This window comes from Stenella coeruleoalba (genome assembly GCF_951394435.1).
Source record: "Stenella coeruleoalba genome assembly, chromosome: 10".
In the NCBI taxonomy this organism is placed as follows: domain Eukaryota; kingdom Metazoa; phylum Chordata; class Mammalia; order Artiodactyla; family Delphinidae; genus Stenella; species Stenella coeruleoalba.
In genome coordinates this window covers 68009579-68023524 of record NC_137156.1, presented here as the reverse complement: position 1 = coordinate 68023524, position 13946 = coordinate 68009579, and the positions used below count along the sequence as shown (strand labels likewise).

General features: G+C 51.1%; 1 protein-coding gene across 11 annotated transcripts in view; it reads right to left on the bottom strand.

Annotated features, from left to right (window-relative positions):
- Positions 1–13946, bottom strand: part of DOCK3 (dedicator of cytokinesis 3) — a 408834-nt gene that overhangs the window by 6351 nt on the left and 388537 nt on the right. For 9 of the 11 annotated variants that reach the window (XM_079934759.1, XM_079934762.1, XM_079934760.1 and 6 more), the window contains 7 exons: positions 13507–13590; positions 13260–13376; positions 11438–11559; positions 10056–10194; positions 9398–9545; positions 3994–4112; positions 2720–2807 (listed from right to left, as the gene is read on the bottom strand). In XM_079934759.1, coding sequence (XP_079790885.1) covers positions 2720–2807; positions 3994–4112; positions 9398–9545; positions 10056–10194; positions 11438–11559; positions 13260–13376; positions 13507–13590 — 817 coding nt within the window. The other 2 variants (XM_079934756.1, XR_013830244.1) reach the window with 2 other exon arrangements.

Sequence of the window (13946 nt, the reverse complement as noted above, 5' to 3'; positions counted from 1 at the left end):
AGTCATAGCTAAAGTGAGCCTGACAAGGCTGGGGTCTGGGTTCTTCCCACTCCAGGTCCTGAGTGGGGAATGCCAGGGCCTAATGGGACCTGAGAGGCTCTGGGAGGGAAGGAGCTAGAGCTTAGCTGTTGAGGAGGATGTGGCCAGGAGGGGTTGGGCCCCGGGTGGTCCAGGGATAAGGTGATGGGTGATGTCCACCCTAGTCCTCCTCACTGGTCAAGAACTGCTGTGGGCTTGCAGCAGAACACAGGGTAGAACTCAATGACCTCAACAGCTTCAGCTCTGAGGAGCATGGCTCAGTCTCATGGGATGGCTGACGGCTGGTGGCAGAAGGGAGGGCGTGGCAGTGATTGGGTAGACAGACACTCAACTGTCCACTGAAGGGAGGAAAGGATTCTGACTCTGGTGAACACCAGGTGGATTCCACCGAAGGCCTCCTCAGAGAGCCTGAGCCACCCTAAGAACTGAACAGGCCTATTCTCATGTAGGCTTTCCTCAAGACGCAGCATAAGCTTCCTGGTCCTCAGCACTATGCCTCCCTCTCCCGAAAAGGAGAAGTTCCATCTCCATAAAAAGCCACCAAACCTCACTGAATAAGAAGCTTGGAGGTGGGTCTGGGCAGCTTCCCCAAAGGAGCTCTGACAGCCCAAGATCTCATGTGCACATCTAGACCCCGGAAGAACTGTGGGACTGCAAAAGTTTACCCACAAGGGCCCAAAGGATCTTGCAGGTAGGAACGCTATGAGGGAAGAAAGCTGGCAAGGCTGCAATGGTGTACAAAGGGTACCTGCCTGAGCCCCTCTGTGTGAACCAGAAACCATCAAGCTCGCCCTGTAGCCTGCTGTTGGTGACCACTGAGACCAGTGAACTTGTGCCATACAGCACAAGTGCGTTGGGGTTAGTGGAAAATCTAAGATGCACAGACCTATCCTAGGAGAAGAGGGGCAATCCCCACTGTGTCCTGGTCATTTCTCTCTCTCTCTGTTATGGGCCACCACTGGCCTGAGGTCCCCTGTGCACAGCCCACAGCCTCAAGGGCAGGCTTGCCTGGTCTGGGAGTCACTGCCTGGCAAAGAGAGACACATGTAAGTGAGAAGTGGAGTTCTCATGGGACTCAAGATCCCGATGACAAGAGAATGGTGACAAGTATGCACAGTTCCTGCCCTGGAGGATCCAGGTAGAGACTTAGGGAGTTATTACTCTGGCCTATGTGTTCCCCCTAGGCAAATGTCTAGTTTGCTACACACTGAGCACTGGCTTTGTGGCTTAAATGGGCTTGCTCTGGGCTCAGCCTTTGTTCTGAGACAACCCTCTTTCCTTCCCACACCTGGGAGGTGGGCATATCCAGCTTCTTGCTGCAGCTTGGTCTGAAGCCTGAAGCTCTTCTGGGTCCAGTTGGCGTTAAGGTCCTGGTCTGGCCACCAGCACCCAATTGAGCTCTGAGCCCACCTGTGCTTTTGGCTAGATCTGTGATTGCTCCACAACTCAGGTAAAGAGAAGCCACTGTGGATTCTGGCCCTCAAGGCCAAAAGGGCACTCTGTTTTGGGGCACAGGTGCAGGGGTCCAGGTAAGCCGCATGTTTTAGGGATGTGCAACCTTGAGGCTAGGAAGGCATCTTCAGCCAGAATCTCCATGCCCTTTGTGGTTGAGTACCCGGTGCCGATGCCTACCAGGCACTGAGGTCATGGACCCCGTGCGTGGTCTCCTTAAAGAGGACAGAGAGGCATATCCTCCATGATGAGCAAGGGAGGAACAATGACAGTGAGAACAGCAGACAGTACTTGGTGAAGAGGTGCAATGATGACATGACAACAGCTTTGGAGGGACATGTTCTGATGGGACAGCAGGTTGTATTGCTGGGGACTAAGTGTGCCCTAAACTCCAACAGATGGAGGAGAGGGGAGGGGAACCTACAGGGAGCGGGCTGACATGGGCCGGTTCTGTGTGGCAGGTAGGCTTAGCATAGTCCCCACACAGGTACTGTTCTATGTTAAATGAACTCAGGTCTCCATGTTTGGGCCGGGGTCATATGGGTCCAAGTCTGGTTCTTCCTTCAGCTTGCTAGAGCAGAACATAGGGTAAAACTCCACTATCTATAAACAGCCTCTGTTCTAAGTATTGCCTAGTCTCATAGTATAGTTGTTGGACTTGCAATGTGTAAAAAATGGACTCACAGCAGCTGCAGGCCAGAGCGGCTATAGGAGGAACTGAAGTCCCTTGGACAGGACTGTCTCTGGGAAACTCACTTTGCCATGGCCTGTCCTTCCCATTATTCTGGGGTACATGCTTGGCCACAGGCCTGTTCTGAGCAACAAGGAGAGGTCCCTGTGGGCCCAAGTTGAGAGGGACCAAAGGGGCCACAGGGCCTGCTGAATTCTGGGGCTGGTCGGGAGGAGCCCCGGGGAGTGGCTGCCCACCATTTGCATACGGCAGCCCAAGTTTTCGTAAAGGTGGGCTCAGGGCAGGTGGCAGCTGGGGCTTCTCAGAGGGTGGGCCCTGGGGAGGGAGAGATACAAACAAACAGGATCCAAACCTTAGCATCAAGCCAGACGTGGGTTAAATAGTGAACACAGGAACTGGTCAGGACTCTGGACAGATAGACTGGCCTGGGCGTTACAGTGTGGCTCAGCCTTGGCCAGCTGGTGCTCAGGGACAAGAGTCAGACGCTCAGGATGGGGATAAACATGGGATGAGGCCACCTGGGAAAGGGAATTATACCTTTTTCAGCCACAGACAGATTGGGATCACTGCAGGGTTTGCAGGCTCCAACCACTTGCTGGAACAGGGCCCGCTGGAAGTTTGGCAGCTGAGGGAAGGAGAAAAACATCAAAGAGTGAAAACAACCAGTTACACCTTGGGGGCAGTGTTGTGGGCCACGGGAGCCAGGATATTCCAGGATCAGATGGAAAAATCAAAGCAGTGGTACAGCTCATGCTTGAGATGTGTTGAGAACATCAGGCCAGCTGGAAAACTATCCACGCTATCTGGCTCTGAGTCCTGCCATGTGCAGTGTTTGAGGGTCCACCCTCCAGTGTCTCCCTGGGCTCCAGGTTGTCCTGTACATGGCCAAGAAAAAGGACACAGGCACCCGAGGGTATCTAACTGTATCCTTCTGTCCTGCCAAGGAGACCCACTGGTAGAAAGGATTTAGGGACCCCTTTCACCCCTGAGCACTGGCAGGTTTAGTCTCCTGGAGATGCCCCACATGCACAGGCCCATGTGAGCACTGAGGGTAGGGAAAGGGAAGCACTCAAGCCCAAAGTCACAGACAGGACCTACTGTTCTGATGGGCAGCTGCCAGGCAGACCTGCTCCTTCCACCTGGCAGGGCTGACCAGGCACAGAGAGGTACTGCTGGGAAAGTCCTGGCACTCTGGGACTAGGTAACAGTTGTTTGGAGGTGACTTTCATGGACCCTGACAGAAGGGCAGGGAAGACTGGATAGGAGGGGAAGGAGCTAATCCCTGCAGCTTCTTGTTCAAGGGCCCCATATAGGATATTTGGAGAGCTGTGCAAATGGTGTGGAGAGTAGTCCCAGCGGGTAGAGAGGGGCTTCAGGTGGATGGATGGATGGATGGATGGATGAAAGAGGCAGAGTTTGCCCCAGTGAGGATGTCCTTCACACACACAGGGAAGAAGGCCATTTTCTAGACCCACGTCCACCACTGCCTTCTTGGGACAGAAAATAACCAATTTTCTCTGCCAGACTGTTTATAGATGAGGAGTCCAGGAGGCTGGCCAGAAGGATAGAGAGCCACACAAACAATGGTGGTTCCAACCCTGCCACCACTCTACCCACAGCTGTACTCCATCTGGACTGCTGGTCCTCACATTCGCTGCAGCTCCCATCTAGGAGCCCAGCAGCCTTCTGAGGGTCTTATGGCAGAATGAGGGAGGCACGAAGGACAGTGCAGAAAGCCTAGCAAGTGCAACGAGGGAAGCCCAGGCCAACACACTTGCAGCAAAGGGCAGTCAGTAGGCTGGCTCCATTACCTGTCCGTTCTCCAGGATGGCTGCTGGATACATGGCACTGCTTGGGCGATCCCGGTGTGTGGGCAGCAGCAACATCATTTCCCGGGCATGGCGGTACTTATCTGGCAGAGAGGGAGAGCCTGTAACCAAGTGAGAACAATCACGCACAGATGACAAGCCACAGATGGAGGGCCCAGAGGGCAGGCATCCTTGGGGCCAAGGAACCAGGGTGGTGTCCCCTTGCCGTTGGGGTGAGGATGAACTCAGCAAGCACAGGAGGAATGAAGCAGAGCCTGGTGGTTAGATGGTGGCGGGGCTGCACCTGGCATCCCAGCCAAGGCACACATACTACAACCTGGGGCAATGCAGACTCCCGACAGCGCCCTCACCATGCTCAGAGGCAGATCATGAGGAGAGCTGGGGACTGGAGCTGGGGCCCTAGGGGCCCTCTGCATCCAGCACTCTTGGGAGATGGGTGTGGCCTGGATGCTGAGCTCTCTCAGGGGGCCCAGGAATGGGCCCAGGCCAGCTTGCAATGGAGCCATCACACAGAAACAGACACACTCAGATAACACAGCAGCACAGTTCTTACTTGACACACTGTTTCTACACACTTACCTTCTCCAGACACCACTGGCCCTGTTCCCAGATGGCTCCCTACCACCTTTTCCCAGATTCCAAGCCTCCAGTGCCTGGCCTCTGCCTTCCTGGCCATCCTACTGCAGACCCAGCCAGACTGGCTGGGGGCCCAGGGCCCTGCACACAGGGGGCTCTCCAGGGTTTCTAAGACTTGCCCTTCAGTGAACTCGGGAGTCATGGAGCTATGTGGGTCTTTAACCCAGGCTCTTGAGTTGACTTGGTTCTTGCCCTTCTCTTGTGAGACCTCCTCTGGCCTGAGGGGCTGTTATGGAGACCAGATGTGGTGTGGCTTAGTCCCCATTGATGCAGGCCACAGCTATGGGCCCAGGAACCTGTCAACCAATGGTCCTCAAGGGGACCTTCCACAAAAGTAGTGAGAATAAACTTGCAGGCTTCCCTTGGGAAGATATAATTTAGAAGGCCCTCCAAACGTGTATCACTCATTGTGCCAAACACCAGCACATCCATGTCAAACTAGTGGGAGGGTCACCTGGATCCCAGTGCCCCCTACTTGCCCACTGGCAGCTCGGCAGCCTCTGGCTGATTCAAGTGGTTGAAACCCCTCTCCGTGGTGTTTTCTTAGTGAGGCTCCATCTGAGAGGTGAACCTGCAGTTCAGGAGGCTGTGTGTCCCTGAAAAACAGGGTCTCTGAACCTTCCTGTGAGTGTGCCGTCCAAGCACTGTCAGGGTACAACTAAAAAAGGTCTTCTGCAGCCAGGCGTTCTTGAGATATGCCTCTTGTACTCATTTTAGTCCAAGGAGATGAGGCTTAAATATGTTGAAGAAGTCAGTATATTAAAAACAAGTAAGGCAATTATTATTTAAGTAAACTTCTTCCACAGCTGGTCTGAGCGATACTGTTTATAGAACCTCAGGGCTGGCTCTAAGACCTAGTTTTAAAAATATCCTTCACTGATAAGGGAATGAGTAAAGTATGCTTTTTTAAAAAACTAGGCCTGAATTGCTACTATTTGGTGATTTTTTCACTTACATCAATATTTCCTTTTAGAACTTATGCTCTGAGGCAACCTCAAAAAGATGGCTGTGTAAAGAAAAAAGGAAAAGGGCTCCTAATCCCACTGGTTTCTATAGTGCCTTTCCAGCAAGAAACTCTGAATGCTCCCTGGGTCCTGCTGGCCACATCTCTGGACAGGGGTACCCCCAGCTTGGTGTGCACAGAGACATAGCCCCTTTATACCAACTCAGTTACATCAAACTCATATCTAATACCCATCCCGCACCAGGCATGTGGTTGGAACATGGTGTACCGCCTTGCTCAGCTTGGCCATGGTCCCTCACCTCATGGAGCTCACAGTCTGGCTCACCAGGCCAACCCCAGATCTGCACACTCAATATCCTGATACATGTTGCAGGGCTAGGATGGAGGGACAGCAGCCTGCAGGCCCCAGGGGCTATGCTGAGGATTTGTATCCATGTTATGGAGGCCTCTCTGGTGCGAAAACAAAAGAGTGCTCTGTGCTACCACGAGATTTTCTAACTCTTTCATCTTACTTCCTGCCCACTGTTGTCTTCCCTGGGCAGCCAGGGCAGCCATTGTAGGAGAGAGTGATGGCTACTTTTCATGAAAACATTTAAACACCACAAGGGCTTTTGTGTCACAGGACTTTTGAACTACTTCAGTTGTAGTTTGGTAAACCCCAGGGGGGCTAAGTCCCAGCATGACTGAGTTATTCAAGGAGGATCAATCAAAATCTCCATGTTTCCTAGCTCCACTCAGCCTTTTGACCACCAGGGGGCGCTGCGGACGTAAAGAGTTTAGACTATGCCTTGCAGGCCATTCAACTTGAAGGTTTCCAAAGCAACAAGAACCACAGCAGAGTGTCAATGGGCCCGGCAAGGAAGGCTATTGGTGACATGACCACTCCTGGGAGTGGGGAAAGTGACTCCAATGCAAAGGAGTCTCCAGAACACTCTCCATGAAAGCCTTCCCCTCATCCGTAACATCAGACACAAACCCCAGAGTGGGCCATTCTGTTTCTTCGGTGACCCCAGTGCATCTACTACTTCACCTCCCACATTTATCTAAAAATATCAGTCTTCCTGTATGACACCAGGTCACAGTCTGTATCTTCTCTCACATGTGGGCCTGACACATGCTGGGCCCATGGTTTTCTCCAGATGGGCCTACACATGGATTGCATGGATGTTGTAGCCTAGAAGTGACTTCCTGCTCTTTCTTAATAGCCTCTGCTCTTATCACGATTCCCCGCTTTGGGCCCAGTTCTATTTAACCATTTTGTTCACTTTTATACTTCATATCTACTCCAGAAAAGGAGGGAGCTCCTATCAGCCTTTCATTATATGATACTCTAGAGTTTGACCATCATGATAGCTTACCTCCAGAGATGGCGACCATCAATGCCTTCCCTCCCAAAACGCACATGCCACTCCTCACATCATGAGGTGCAGTCTTATTCCACACCCTGGTATTTGGGTTGGCCTTAGTGACTTGATTAACCAACAGAATGTGGCAAAAGGGATGTTCTGGGACTTCCAAGGCTGGGTAATAAGAAGTCTTGCAGCTTTTGCCTGGGTGTCTTGGAATGCTTGCTCTGGGGAAAATCGGTTGCATGCTGTGAGAAGCTCAAGCTACAGAGAGAGGTCATACGTAGGAACTCAGGTTGACAGCCCCAGCTGAGCTCCCGGCTGACAGGTACTATCACCTGCCAGCCACGTGAGCGAGGCATCTTGGATGTCCAGCCTAGTTGAGTCTTGAGATGATTCCAGCCCCCAGTGACATCTGACTGCAAGCTCATGAGAGACTGCAAACTGAGAATTGCTCAGTGAGCCCTGTTAACCCACAGAATCACGCAAGATGATAATAAATTGTGGTTTTAAGCCGCTAAGTTTTGGTGGGTGGTTTATTATGCAGCAATTGATAACCAAGCCATTTGAAATAAAAAGAGATCACTTCCAAACAGGGAGAACATAACTTCTCTCTATTCAACTCTGAGGGTGTAAGAGCAATGCAGACTTCTTACTGAGCACTCGTAAAAGCTTGATGAGGGAATAGATTAGTATATCGTTAGCTGGAAGGACAAACGTGGTACCAGAAAGACTGTGAGGTCCCTGATGGCGTCTTTGTCCTCTTTAGGGCACCGAGTACCAGGCACTGCCTAGGGGAAGTGTCTGAGCAATGTCAGAGTGAAGTGAGTTAAAATGTCCATCCTTTGCTGCCTCTGTTTTTATCGATAATCATGGTTCAGAGATCTGACTTCAGCAAGAATACCCAGCTACAGACTTAGATATGGCTGAGTATATCTTAGAGAGTGTTCAGGTTAGGAAAAAACCCACACAACAGATTAGATTACAAAATCTGTTTCTGCAGCTCTATTCAGAAGCATTACCTTAAGACACTGCAAATGCTAACCTCCACTACAGAAGTCATGGCTGACTTATCAGGGTTTCCTTCCTTTTTATTCTCCAAACCATCTTTTGACATACCTTCTTTATAGCACAAATCACTGTTGCTTCTCTATGTTTGCAGCCCTCACATACTGACAAATCTTCAACATGCACCCATTTGTTGGATCATTTTTCTTCTTTAACACTAGAAATACCTGCTTCCAAATGCTGGCTCCCCTTTTTTGAGTGCCTTGGTCCATGTTAGGGAGGCAATCATGGAAGTGGAATGGGCATCAGACTGATGGCTGGCAAGTGTAAAGACTCAAACTCCAAAATCAACTTGGCCACAAACTGGTTGGATGGCCTTAAGCCCCTCTCACTGGACCTGTTTCCTCCACAGGGAATGAGGGGTTGGGCTGGATGCTTCAGGTGAAAGTCTGTAACTCTGCCTGTTGCAGCCTTACCCCCCTTCTGCTGTCTGCTGAGGCTTTTCCCAGTTGGCCACTGCATCTCTCTCTCCATCACTGCTACTGTGGGCCTTTCAGGTTTGCGTGCTATGAAAGAAAAGGTTTTTTTTTTTCCCTCAACGACCCTCTATGTCATACATTTGTGCTATTTCTGTTTATCTTCATAATAATGAGAAGAACAAAGAGACTCCACCCCTCTGAAGCCTGGAAGCAACAGCCAGTGACCAGCTCACCACTCTCTTCTGCTACTATTCTGCACAGCCAACCCTGGGAAGTGCTAGATTTTAGTCACCATAGCTAATTTCCATTCCACTGTGAATGCTTCTATCTAAAAGGACAGAGAATCAAATTTTACTGCAGGAATTAGAATCAGAATGTGAAAAAGATGCTGGCTCAGAACAATATTTATTCAACTGAAGAAGAAATCAAGCAATAATTGGCAAAGTTAATAGCTTTTTACAGAGCCATCTCTCCTGATTAACACTTTCCCAACTGAACAAAGATTTTTTGGCTGTTGTTACCGTTTATAATAATATTTTCCAGGGTTAATTTTAGTCTTCAAATTTAATTTTCATACTTTTTCATCATGTTTGATTATTCAAGACAAAACTCACTTTTGCCTTAACTTTGAGCTTTATTCTTGCAAACACTTCAATGGAAAAGAACTGAGCTTTCCCCTAGGCTGTGTGTCCTCTTACTGAGGTGGAGATGCGATGGCTAGCTACCTTGGTGGCAGCATAGCTGCAACCACTGCTCCGAGCAGGGTCTGAGGCCAGCAAGAGAAAAAGATTTGGAGGTAGGACCCCTCGAGTCCTTGGTACTAAAAGCGCAGGTGAGCATTCTCTAAGTCACAGGGCCACTTTCAAAGACATAGCCACAGATGAGAGGAGGACAAGTGGGGCCCATGAGGCTCTCTCCTCTCCCTTCTGCAAGCAGCGCCCTGCCATCCTTACCTCGGGCACTGGAAGGGGCAGAGGTAATCATCTGGGATGGTGCTGAGTGAGTGGAACTCAGGCTGGAGGAAGAAGGGCTTGCCTGGGACGAGGACAGAACAGAGACGTTGGTGACTGAGCCCTGGTACCTGGGGTTGGGATACGCGAGCTGCAAAGGGAGAAAAATTAGCAGGATAGAGGTCTGAATGGCCAGGATTGTAGACTGGCCCAGAGTTGGCTTCTTCATGCCATGAGGTGCCCAGACCCAGTGTCTGATACTGTACCCTTGCCCTGATGGAGGACCGGCTGATGGCCAGCACTAAGGGTCACCTATAACCCCAAAGAAGCAGGGCTGCTGGGTAGACTCTAGTGATGGTGCCCATGGAGGAAGCAGGACTTAGCCATCAGGAATGCCAGGAAGGAAGGCAATCTGTCAGAGGAGCTTTCCCATGGGATCTCTAAGAGTAGCCAGGACTGAAGCTAGATTTTCTTCTTGGGAAAGAAGGCCTGGGAAGTGCAACATGGGATGGTGTGGAGGGAAGGCAGTTTTGCCATAGCTCTGGGTGTTCTGAATTCAGGAACAAGAGAACTAGGCAGGGATGCCAGTCCTCAGGCCAGCAGAGAGGTGAATCCTCTAGGTATGGTGCCCTGGCCCATTCTCCCTGGACAGTTCTTGTACCTGCATGTGATGGTACAGGTCCTCAGGAGCCTCGCCCATGGAGCTGTCACCCAACATCACCACGTTTCCAGCTTCGCTAGATGTGTGTGAGGAGAGAGAGGATGATGAATGGCGGCCGGTCCCCATCAAGTTCATGGGGCTGTGAACAAGAGTGGGAGATAGGGAGGAGTCAGGTCTGGAGCTGAGACATTTTGCTAGGTGGTGAGAGGGAGAGTCATGGGTGTGTATAAAACAGCCATCCCCAAGCCTTAGCCATCACTGGTTTGGATGGTTCCATAGCCAATGCTCATACCCATCTGAGGCCTGCAGCAGTCCTGAACCCCACCAGAGGCCCCTAGTCTGGGAAGGCCAACGGTAGCTTGGCATAGCCTTGACCTAGAGTTAAATGGTTTATGGCCACTCAGTCTGATGACATCACCAGTGTCGCAGGAGGAATGAGAGATATGCTGAATCAGGTCAAGGATCCCAGGTCCTCCTTGCTATGGGGTGTTTACCTGAGCCAGTACCTACACCCGGATAGGATCTGCTCCTAGGTCAGGGTATCTTCCTGGTTTGGGGAAGCTATCGAAATAGCTGGCTGTGAACCATCTGCTGGCCTCCTTCCATCTCTGTGGCCACAGGCTTGCCAACAGTTCTCTTCTATCAGTTCTAGGCAGCCCCCCATTCATTCATTCCTTCTTATTTGCTGAGTACCCTCTGTGCTGACTTGCTGCTCACATTGGAAAACAAAGCCAAGTGAGGGCTCCTCTCCAGGGTCATCCCCTGGCCTGGGCTTCCTGCCCTGGAGACTTGAAGTCTCCCCAGTGGAGCCCTAGCGACCAGGACTCCTGAGTGCAGAGCAGGGACGCCTTGATGTTCACATCACCATGTTGTCCTCTTCCTTAAAACCAACTGGTGATCCTCATTCACCCTGGGATCAAGTCCAAAGGCCTGAATGAAGCGAGCCCATCCAGAGCTGGTCCTGGCCCTCTTCCATGCCCTGGAATCCTGCATTCCAGCCACTTGGCTCTCCCTGTAGTGCTGAGCAGACTGGCTTGCTCATATCTTGAGGTGTCTGCACATGTTAGTGAGTTTGCCCGGATCTTGCTCCATCACCTTCCTAACACCAACTCTTTTCTGCGCAGCAAACTTCTACTTACCCTTCAAGACTTACCCCAAATGCCCCCTCCTCCGTGTTCCCACAATACCATGTATACTCCTCTGTCACCCAGGATGACTGGATGCAGAGTGTAGATCCTGTAGCAGGAGCTGTGTGTTTGCTGTGCACATGGGTAAGAGGGCATGTGCGTACACACAAGCACTATTTTGGACTTCCTTGCTCTGATCTTTGACATTCAGACTTACCTTTGTGGAGGGGACCCTCCTCAGCCCTAAAGCCATACCTGTGCCGGTGGGTCATCTTGATGTTCTCTGGGCTCATGGGGCTATGGGATGCTAGGACATTTCCCCGTGGGGTGCTGGTGCCTGAACATGCAGGACTTAGCTTGTCCAAACCCGGAAACTCCTGTTGAGAAACGAATGCCCCTTCATAATAAATAATTAAGAATAAAAAAGTAATTAAGAGGTGAGAGGGAAAAGCAGGCTGGTGGCAGGAATGTAAATGAAAAAAAAATCATATACTGTTGGCTGAACCTGAACTACTACTGGCTTCTTTTGGGCAGTGACCCCTTCACGACCAAAGCACCCTCCTAACCACACCACAGCCTGGGGAAGAGGCTGTGAGGCCTAGGTCAACCCACTAAGAGCACATCTGGAGTAGGCTGAGGTTGGTCTGAGTTCACAAGAGTGTGTTAACAGGCATTTATCACTATAGAAAAAGTAGAACAAGAGCTGGGAAACAGGAGAGGAAGAGCTGATTATCATCTGTCAGACAGTGGACACCTCTTACATAAGAACTGGAGTTGGGTTTTATTGGATTGCTAAATGGCCCAGCTCTCAGTGACCTGGGTTAAGTTGTCTGTGACACAGTCTATGGGGAGACAGGACACAAAATCCTGATGCAAGTAATTAGAAAACAGTACAGTTCTATTTTTGCATAATTAAGTATGTAGACATCTTGGCAGAAACTTTTGATCCCAAATCCTCCTGGGTGACAGCACATTGGTTTGAGTCCCTATTTGTGACTCTGAGGAAACAAAGCACAACTGTCCAGGTTTCCTGAAGTCCTTCACAATCTGTGGGCCTTAGGTGCACTGGGAATGTTTCTGAGCTTCCCCTGAAGAAGCAGGAGGTTTTCCACTCCCTTCTTCCAAAGCAAGCAGAAGGCTGAAATGTGCTTCTGCAGCTGGAGAGGACACCTCCATGTATGCCCTGGAGACCCTGAGGTATGTGGGTGAGCATTTTGTGCCTTTTCCTGCAGTGACCTGACAGCCTGCATGCTAGAGAGCTCCCCCAGTGGCCAGGCTCTAGCTTGCCTGGCTCACCTGCTGTGATGGGGAAGTTCACACACAGAGAGACCAGAAGTTTGTGCTCAATACCACCTGAAGCCTGCTCTCAGCCAGACAGCATTCCCTGTAAGACCCCTGGAGGGAAACTAGCCCCGGAATACAGGCCCTGCTTCTGCTTGTGTGCATCAGTCCTTGGGTCAAGCCCTGCCATGGAGACCTAGGAGGCAGGTCAGAGTCAGGGAGATCTTCTGGGGCCTGGGCCAGCCCCAGAACCTGCCTGACCCTTCTAAGAGAGGCCAGTACAAAAGTACTGCCCAGCCTAGGCTTTCTCAGATGTAAGCCTGGGTCATCAGACATGATGGAGGAAGAGGGAGGGAAGGGAGGCAGGGGGTTAAAGAGGCAGGGGAAAGAGAGGGGAAAGAGGGAGAGGGAGGAGAGAAGACTGGCTCAGGCTATGCCTTACCTCTGTAGGTTCTTGGGATGAAAAATATCTCCAAAGAGATCCCTGCATGTGGGCCGTAAACTTTTCCTCCTCATATGAAAACCTCTCTTCACCAGCACAGTGCATTCAAGGACATTCTCTGTCCTTGAATATGACTCCTTCTTAGGGAGGAAGTGAATAAGAGGATACTGGGTGTCCTTCCCCTGGCTAGAGCACCCACCTCTGCCTCCTGCTATCCTGGGGTGGGAACAGCTTTTCCTTCATGTTCGCCTCTCCAGCCCCTCTTCCCACCCCACTTCCTTTGGCTTGCTGCACAGGTCTGGAGGAAGTGACACCTGTGATACTGCAGCAGGAACAGGACAGGTATCAGCTTACATGGTAGAGACTGGCCCGCATCATCTGGAACTGATCAATCAGCTTCTTATGCAGAGGGCGCATTTCTGGGTGCACGAACTTCTCATGAACTGCCAGCCCGACTCCAAGAACATGAACCTAGTAGGGTGATAGACAACACTACTCCGTTAGCCAAGGAGCAGACCTTGGGTGCTGCAGCTATCCAGCTATTGTGTGGTGCCTAGCCTTTCCCTCCTAGACACTGGCCTCCAACCCTGGCAAGACATACCTGCTCTTGCATGAGTTCCTTGAGCTGAGTGATCTTCTCAGCATCTCCTGGGTGCTTGGTGATGTAATCTTTATCAAAGAAGGCCTGTGAAAGAAAAGGCCAAGTCAGGAAGACTCTTCCCAGGGCTACTACTAAGAGTCTGAAGGTGCCACCTGAAAGGTAGCCGGGCTGCCTCCTAGCAGGTACACACACCAACGTACCTCTAGCTTGGCCTGCTTGAACCTCCAGCAATCACAGATGTGTTTTTTTGTGTCTTAAGAAGGACCAAAGGTGACCAAGTAATCTAAGCCTGAATGCTGGTCTCAGCCCCTCATGGAGCCTTGCTGGCTTGGGTAGGGCAGGCAGGGCTGGTGGCCAGGGTGAGGGGACTAGTGTCTTAGCGAGCCCACAACTCACTTCTCGTGAAGGGCTGGGCTCTCAGGCTCCTCTTGGAGGCCACT